Raw genomic sequence first — 8,806 nt, forward strand, 5'->3', positions numbered from 1 at the left:
TGAATGCCTGGGAGCCTCCCTGTGTTCACTGACCCCTACTGAGTCACATTATCCAGCAAGAAGTAGAACTAAATGTTGCTGACATAGACAACCACTGCTGCGTCCAAGAACCTGACTCATGCTTACTGAGGAGTTTTGAGACCGACAGAGCCATCTGTTGTACCTCACCCCTCTCACCATCATATCAGCTGTAGTTCTGGCTGACCATCATCCCCCCCCACACTGGGTTCAGTACTGATGACATGTCCAATATTAATCACATTTGATATAATAAAATTGGCTTTCTGTACAGCCCTGTGCTTATGTTTCTAGCTGTCAGTTATTGTATATGGGTGTATAAGGCAGGTTTTGCTGATGACATGTCTTCTCTCTCCACACAGGGACCTGAACATGTCTGAGTTTGTGTGTGACCCCAAGGCCGGCCCCTATGTTTATGACCTCATAGCAGTCTCCAACCACTATGGAGGAATGGGAGGAGGCCACTGTGAGTAATGTTTGCCTCTGCTAGCAACACACTGGTCAGGTCCATCCTTATTGCAAACCTAGATAATGAGATACACAGTACAAACACCCTACCCCACCCACATTAATGACACAGTCCGCTCTCACTTTGTTACATTTCAAATTTCTGTTTACCTGGGAAATAGTGTGAAGCAATTGGTGCTTTTTGAGGTTGGTTCAGATTCGATTATTTAAAAAATCACATTTCGGTTTCAATTTTTGTTCAACATTAACCCACATAATGCTTAGTGCATTTAAGTGCTGTAACACAGAATAAAACAATTAATAAAAGTCCCATGATGGTAGTGACGGCCTATTACTGTTTATCACTTATTAACCATCATTAAGTCACATTCTATTTCAGTTGTGTATTTTACATTTATTTTGTTTGCTAACTTTATTTAATTCCAAGTCACCTCATCTCTATAGAGCTGCTGCCTGACAAAAATCACAATTTTATTAGTTCGTCAAAGTAAATAAGGCATACTTTTATGAATACCATCTATTGATCACTTAGATAATGTATCTCCAGGTAGATGCCTCGCAAAGCAACTGCTTTCTACCCCTCTCGATAGCATGTGTTCGGTCTCTTCTCTCCCTCTTTGTCTGTCCACAGACGAACAAGTAGGCGCGCAATGGATGATGGTCATTATAGTTAATTACCATGTTTTCTGCGCTAAACTATGTAGAATATTGGCCTGTTGGAAACTACAACTCCATACTACATCGCACAGTTTGGGCTTGATCTGATTCATCTCTGGAGAAATTGTGAATTGAACTCATAGAAAGAAAAAAATTAATTAAATGTTTTTAGTGGTTTAAAACGAAAATAACCGAAATTGTAGTTAATCGTTCTGCACTGCTGGGAAAACAGAACAGTTTGCTGAAAGGCAGGTTTAACTGCAGTTGATCGGAGGCCATTGTTCTTTTTATATTCACTCTGTTCCTGTTATTTGAATACTACTATCTGCTAACATAGGTATTTGTTTTAGTACCTGGTAACCTGAAGCAGGCCAACTATGCAGAATGTATGATAACAGATAAGGTGTCTGGCTTATGCCTTTTCTATAAGGAAACAGATTTTATAATCAGCAGTATTTAATTAGACTGTTGGTTCCCACTTACTCACTGTCAACTTTTGATGTCAATTTCGATTTGCTCAAACCTTTTTGTGTGTTTTAGCCAAGCTCTTGTTTGGTGACTAACCAGGCCTGCTAGTGGAAACCAGTTCATCAGAAAGTCATCCTAGCTCAACTTTAGTCCACCATGACCATAGTTTTATAATGTCCCTCCAATATCTTTTACCTGCAGACACAGCCTACGGCAAGAACAAAGCTGATGGGAAGTGGCATTACTTTGATGACAGCAGTGTCTCAGCTGCCTCAGAGGATCAGATTGTGGTGAGTGAGCCACCTCCACCCTTACTTTCATGTGTAACTCTATATGTTATTTTAGAAAATGTGATTATGTATATACATTTCTATGACGTGGGACTCGTTATTGCCCGTTTGAAAGCTATACACGGAGTATACAAAAAATTAAGAACACCTTATCTTTCCATGACAGACTGACCAGGTAAATCCAGGTGAAAACTATGATCCCTTATTGATGCCACTTGTTAAATCCACTTTAATCAGTGTAGATGAAGGGGAGGAGAGAGGTTAAATAATGTTTTTTTAAAGCATTGAGGCATGAGTTGTGTAAGTGTGCAATTGAGGGCGAATGGGCAAGACAAAATATAAAGTGCCTTTGAATCAAATCAAATTAATCAAAGTTTATTTGCCATGTGCGCTGAATACAACCGGTGTAGTAGACCTTACAGTGAAATGTTTACTTACAGGCTCCAACCAACAGTGCAATTTTTTTTTAAAGAAGGTATTAGGTGAACAATAGGTATGTAAAGAAATAAAAAGACAGTGAAAAATAACAGTAGCAAGGCTATATACAGGCACCGGTTAGTCGGGCTAATTGAGGTAGTATGTACATGTAGATATGGTTAAAGTGACTGCATATATGATAACCAGAGAGTAGCAGTAGCATAAAAGGGTGGTTTGGCAGGTGGTGGGTGGCAGGACACAATGCAGATAGCCCGGTTAGCCAATGTGCGGGGTCACTGGTTGGTTGGGATAATTGAATGTAAAGTTAAAGTGACTATGCATGTATGATAAACAGAGTAGCAGCAGCAGCATAAAAGAGGGGTTGTTGGGGTGCAGGCAATGCAAATAGTCCGGGTAGCCATTTGATTACCTGTTCAGGAGTCTTATGGCTTGGTGGTCAAATCTGTTGAGAAGCCTTTTTGTCCTAGACTTTGCACTCCTGTACCACTTGCCATGCGGTAGTAGAGAGAACAGTCTGACTGGGGTGGTGGGGTCTTTGACAATTTTTAGGGCCTTCCTCTTGACACCGCCTGGTGTAGAGGTCCTGGATGGCAGGCAGCTTAGCCCCAGTGATGTACTCGGCCGTACGCACTACCCTCTGTAGTGCCTTGCTGTCGGAGGCCAAGCAGTTGCCGTACCAGGCAGTGATGCTCTTTATTTTGCAGCTGAAGAATCTTTTGAGGATTTGAGGACCCATGTCAAATCTTTTTAGTTTCCTGAGGGGAATAGGCTTTGTGGTGACCTCTTCATGACTGTCTTGGTGTGTTTGGACCATTCTAGTTTGTTGGTGATGTAGACACCAAGGAACTTGAAGCTCTCAACCTGCTCCACTACAGCCCCGTCGATGAGAATGGGGGCGTGCTTGGTCCTCCATTTCTTGTAGTCCACAATCATCTCCTTTGTCTTGATTATGTTGAGGGATAGGTTGTTATTCTGCCAGCAACCGGCCAGGTCTCTGACCTCCTCCCTATAGGCGGTCTCGTCGTTGTCTGTGATCAGGCCTACCACTGTTGTGTCGTCTGCAAACGTAATGATGCTATTGGAGTCGTGCCTGGCCATGCAGTCGTGGGTGAACAGGGAGTACAGGAGCGGACTGAGCACGCACCCATGAGGGGCTCCAGTGTTGATGATCAGTGTGGCAGATGTGTTGCTACCTACCCTCACCACCTGGGGGGCGGCCCGTCAGGAAGTCCAGGATCCAGTTGCAGTGGGAGGTGTTTAGTCCCAGGATCCTTGGCTTAGTGATGAGCTTTGAGGGCACTATGGTGTTGAATGCTGAGCTGTTGTCAATGAATAGCATTCTCACGTAGGTGTTCCTTTTGTCCAGGTCGGAAAGGGCAGTGTGGAGTGCAATAGAGATGGCATCATCTGTGGATCTGTTTGGGTGGTATGCAAATTGGAGTGGGTCTAGAGTTTCTGGGATAATAGTGTTGATGTGAGCCATGACCAGCCTTTCAAAGCACTTCATGGATGTGAGTGCTACAGGTCTATAGTGATTTAGGCAGGTTGCCTTCGTGTTCTTGGGCACAGGGACTATGGTGGTCTGCTTGAAACACGTTGGTATTACAGACACAATCAGGGAGATGTTGAAAATGTCAGTGAAGACACCTGCCAGTTGGTCAGCACATGCCCGGAGCACATGTCCTGGTAATCCGTCTGGCCCCGGAGCCTTGTATATGTTGACCTGTTTAAAGGTCTTACTCACGTCGGCTACGGAGAGTGTGATCACACAGTCGACCGAAACAGCTAATGCTCGAAGCGAGCATAGAAGTTATTTAGATTCTCTGGTAGGATCGTGTCACTGGGCAGCTCACGGCTGTGCTTCGCTTTGTAGTCTAATAGTTTGCAAGCACTGCCACATAAGACGAGCGTCGGAGCCGGTGTAGTACGATTCAATCTTAGCCCTGTATTGATGCTTTGCCTGTTTGATGGTTCGTCGGAGGGCATTGCAGGATTTCTTATATGCTTCTGGGTTAGAGTCCTGCACCTTGAAAGCGGCAGCTCTACCCTTTAGCTCAGTGAGAATGTTGCCTGTAATCCGTGGCTTCTGGTTGGGGTATGTACATACAGTCTCTGTGGGGACGACGTCCTCGATGCACTTATTGATAAAGCCAATGACTGATGTGGTGTGCTCCTCAATGCCATCGGAAGAAGAACAGGGTGTGGTAGTAGGTGCCAGGCACACTGGTTTGTCAAGAACTGTAACTCTGCTGGGTTTTTCATGCTCAACAGTTTCCTGTGTGTATCAAGAATGGTCCACCATACAATGGACATCCAGCCAACTTGACACATCGCAATATTAGGAAGGTGTTGCTAATGTTTGTTATGCTCAGTCTGTTGTTCCATGTGTCCTGTGTCTATTCATTAATAGCGTCAGCAGTGATGAAAGCTCCCATTGACTTCCTGTCCTTTGGTGTTGTCAGTGTTGCTACAGTGTAACACTATCTCCACCTCTCCCCTCCACAGACAAAAGCAGCCTACGTGCTATTTTACCAACGCAGAGACGCGGGCGACGTCCATGCCAAGCCTCCGCCCTCTGCCTCTCTGGGGGGTGCCACCGCTGAAGCAGCCGATCACATGGATACCAACTGAGCAGCGCTGATGCTCAGGGACATGCACTGAAGCAAAAAATAATGACAAAAGAGATACTTTGATGCACACACCAAGCTACTTCAGTGACATAAGACTTCTCAGTCGATATTATTAACTCCCCCCAGCCCTGTGTTTTATTTTATTTTGCTCATACATCGTCACAAAGAGCCAAAAGCCTTGTTGGATGCGTGACCCTCGAGACTTCCTCCCAGAGCTGGTGGCCTGCTGATGTATGAAACCTAGTTTACTCGTTTGGAAAAAATAAGGGGAATAGAAGGCAAAGAATCCTCTCACTGGACATACAGAATGTTAGTTGTACCCTAAAATGCATAGGTATTATTAACACAAACTTTTCTGTTACCCACTAGAAAAGTACAAAATAAAAACAGCCAAATGAGAATCTTGTTTTTACCAAAGTGTTCCAAATTGTACATCGTAAAGAACTGTACCAACTTCACTGACGGATTGGGGGAAAGAGAAACCTGTCCTTGAGTTGTCTCTGAGCGGTATCTGTGATGATAACCCTCCAGTGCAGGGGTGAATTTATGCAAAGTTGTATTTAACATTGAGATATGCACACAATTTAACACATGACACCGATGGATCCTGTGACCTTCTACCTCCTGTGAATGGATCCAGTTAGAAAGTCACACTGGATGTGTTCCATCTACACACTCACAGAAACAAACACACTCAGGCCCTCTCATTTTAGTCTTCCTCTGGGTTGGCTTGCAGGGCCTGTGTTTAATTGATCAAGGTCCTGTTTACTGGGCCTTGATGTATGCTGTGGCAGAGGCTATTTATTTTCATAGACACGAGTTCAGTCAGATCTTAGCGCCTGCTCTTTATAAAGCCCAGCATGCTAACTCTCTCATTCATACACTGCCCTCTGTATTTATTTGGACAGTGAAGCTAAAATATGTGCATTTGCTCTATTTTCCAGCATTTTGGATTTGAGATCAAATGTTTCATGAGGTGACAGTACAGAATGACACTGAGTGATATTTCGTACATCTGTTTTATCATTTAGAAATGAAAACACCGAGTCCATTTTTTTTTTCTCCACAAGTGCACAAATTCACTTATAGGGTGTTAAAGTAGTCAAAAGTGTAGTATTTACTGGAACAGAGAGCCAAATGTACAAATGTTTGCTTCACTGTACAAATAAATATTGTGGGAAGGGTACCCCTTTTTCTCTGAAGTCTCATCCTGATAAGGTGTGCTGTGCCCCCTCATCACACAAAGCAACAGCGGCCTTTTAATCCTGCAACCTGTTTAAAAAGGAGGCACTTTTAGTTTTACTTTCGTCACATCTGAAATTTTAAATATGTATGACGTTATGTATGACGTGGCGAGGCCCTGACCATTCGTACATTTCTGGATAATATTGCTGTAGTTTAGAAGAAAATTTGATTGCTGACTGAATGGACCCCCTTGACTGCCCCGCTATGACTTATCCTTAGACTACCTGTCCTGTATGGTATTACGGTCCTGCATTGAAATTGCTTTAGTTTTTTCTTAAAAGCACACTGCGTGATGCAAAATGTGATGTGTATGAAAGGTGCTAAATTTATGAAACTTGGAAATTGTTGCTGTTCACAAGGCTCCTATCCGTTAAATAGAATTTGGACAGCAATAACTTAAAGGCGTCCTCAGTGTGTTTAGGACTGCAGGCATCTGTGTTCTCCCAACAATGGACTTTCAGACAACCAATCAGCTGTTAAATAAAATATGTTGGTGACATGACAGTTTGCTCATCAATGGATGGAACAAGGACTCCCAACAAATCGGTCTGCTTGTATGTTGGACTGTTGCTACGTAGCTCTATATTCTCAACTGACACTTAAATGTGTCCCATTGAGTAGTAGTAGTCTTCAGTAGTAGCTGTTCAGCTTGTGAGGGCTAGTGGTGGCAACACAATACATGATGGCAGGATCCAGTGTCTCTGATACCAGTTACCCAGATTCAACACCCTGACCTTACCGTAATATTTCTCTATGTCGCCAAGTGTCTTGTAAAGGTTCATACAAGACACCAGTAACCAGAGCTGTACAGTATATGGCTCTGCCAGTAACTACTTCATGGATCAATTTCCCGTAAGATCATTTCTAGCTCAGTGGCGTTTGTCTTGTTTTTTCATGTGGCACAACAGCATGGAAATGTCTTTGGGATTGCAGATGTCATACTTGCTGGTCAGTCCATTTCTGATTATGCCCTCCTAAGATGATTACATGATTAATATAACCATATTTATGCCAATGAATAGAAACTCTTTATATATCTGTAATTATTATTCTATTATTATTCTGTAATTATAGCAAATGAAAAAGACATCCAGCTGTCCAAAACAGATTTGATTTTAAAGTTGATTTTCTTTACAATCCTCATGAGAAACTTAGCATTTTGAGCTTCATTTGATGTCAAATATCTTGAATAGATCTAAATATCAAATCAAAGTTTGTTCCCATACACATATTTGCAGATGTTACCGAAGGTGCATCAAAATGATTGTTTCTAGCTCCAACAGTGCAGTAATGCCAAGCAAAACAATACACATAATCCAAAAAAGTAAAATGAAGAAATATAACGAGCAATATCAGAGTCCGGAATATAAATATATATATATATATATGGTGTATAGACAGTATCAACAGTATATGAATGGAAACGGTGTGAACCGCAGTAGTTATATAGAATGGGCCATGACTATAATACAGTATGTAAATATTATTAAAGTGACCCGTGTTAAATTACTATGTACTTAGGGCAGCAGTCTCTTAAGGTGCAGGGAAGAGTACCGGGTTGTAGCCAGCTAGTATCATGTTACTAAGGTTCAGGGCAGGGTACTGGCTAGTGGCCACTGTAATAATCACACTATTTCAAAAATAGGAACATAACTGTTCTAATAATCATATTGCCAATATCTGCAATATACATTTTTTATGGATAATTATTTGGAATGAAAATACAATAAAGACTGGAAGCCTAAAAGGGTGTCTTGTTTGGACAAGTTGCTTTTCAAAACAGTAAGAATTGGAAGAAAACAGCTATTTCATCACAATAGACATTCTTGCTTAAAGTGTATTGCGTGAGTACACACTGTTATTTACCATATCCTTAGGCAATAATGTGATGCAACCTGAAATTGCATCCATTTCCTTGGTGTTTTTTACAGAATAACTTCCTGGAGTCATCGAATGAACTAAACTAATGGCATTCAAAGCATCTAAGCAAATAAACATCTTTCAGGAATTTTTTCCTTAGTGATAGGTGGTTGTCTCACCTAGCTATCTTAAGATTAATGTCCTAACTAAGATGCACTGGTTAAGAGCATCTGCTAAATGACATTTTAATATCAGGCTATTTCCTCCCTCAGATCATTTAAATCCCCTCCCCACTCAAACGGTGCTATAAATTCTCAAAAATAAAGTTCACAATCTACTGCCTGTTCACACAACCACACTGGTAACTGGCGAGGTAATCCTGCTATGATTCATTGACCTACTTATAGATCAGCCTCAATGATTCAGAATGGCATTCACCTGAGAACTTGAATAACCAAATGTAGCCTGTCAGAATGACTTGCACTTCCTCGCCTGGCTATTCTGAGAGAAAAAAAATCCATTCTCTTTCAGCCTTTTTGGCTCAGGTGCACATCTAGTATCAGCAGCTTCCCCTCCCCCAATCCTTACCTTAACCCTAAGTGGGGAAAATATTAACTGACCAAAGATCCTCATCTAAGGGCAACAGCACATTTTTGCGTTTGCCACACTTTCACATTTGACCTGAGCATTAATCACATGAAACTCCTGTAAAAGACTAAGACAGACAACACA

The 8,806-nt window shown here is 42.0% G+C and overlaps 1 protein-coding gene across 1 annotated transcript in view; it reads left to right on the forward strand.

The window, feature by feature from the left end:
• The window catches only part of LOC109891175 (ubiquitin carboxyl-terminal hydrolase 4-like), a 31,038-nt gene extending 24,855 nt beyond the window's left edge, over positions 1–6,183 (forward strand). The window contains exons 20-22 of the mRNA XM_020483513.2: positions 381–484; positions 1,813–1,901; positions 4,845–6,183. Of these exons, the coding sequence (XP_020339102.1) occupies positions 381–484; positions 1,813–1,901; positions 4,845–4,970 (319 nt within the window). The 3' untranslated portion in view covers positions 4,971–6,183. The remainder of the gene's footprint in view (positions 1–380; positions 485–1,812; positions 1,902–4,844) is intronic.
• Positions 6,184–8,806: the final 2,623 nt, after the last annotated feature.

This window comes from Oncorhynchus kisutch, linkage group LG5 (assembly GCF_002021735.2).
Source record: "Oncorhynchus kisutch isolate 150728-3 linkage group LG5, Okis_V2, whole genome shotgun sequence".
Taxonomy (NCBI): domain Eukaryota; kingdom Metazoa; phylum Chordata; class Actinopteri; order Salmoniformes; family Salmonidae; genus Oncorhynchus; species Oncorhynchus kisutch.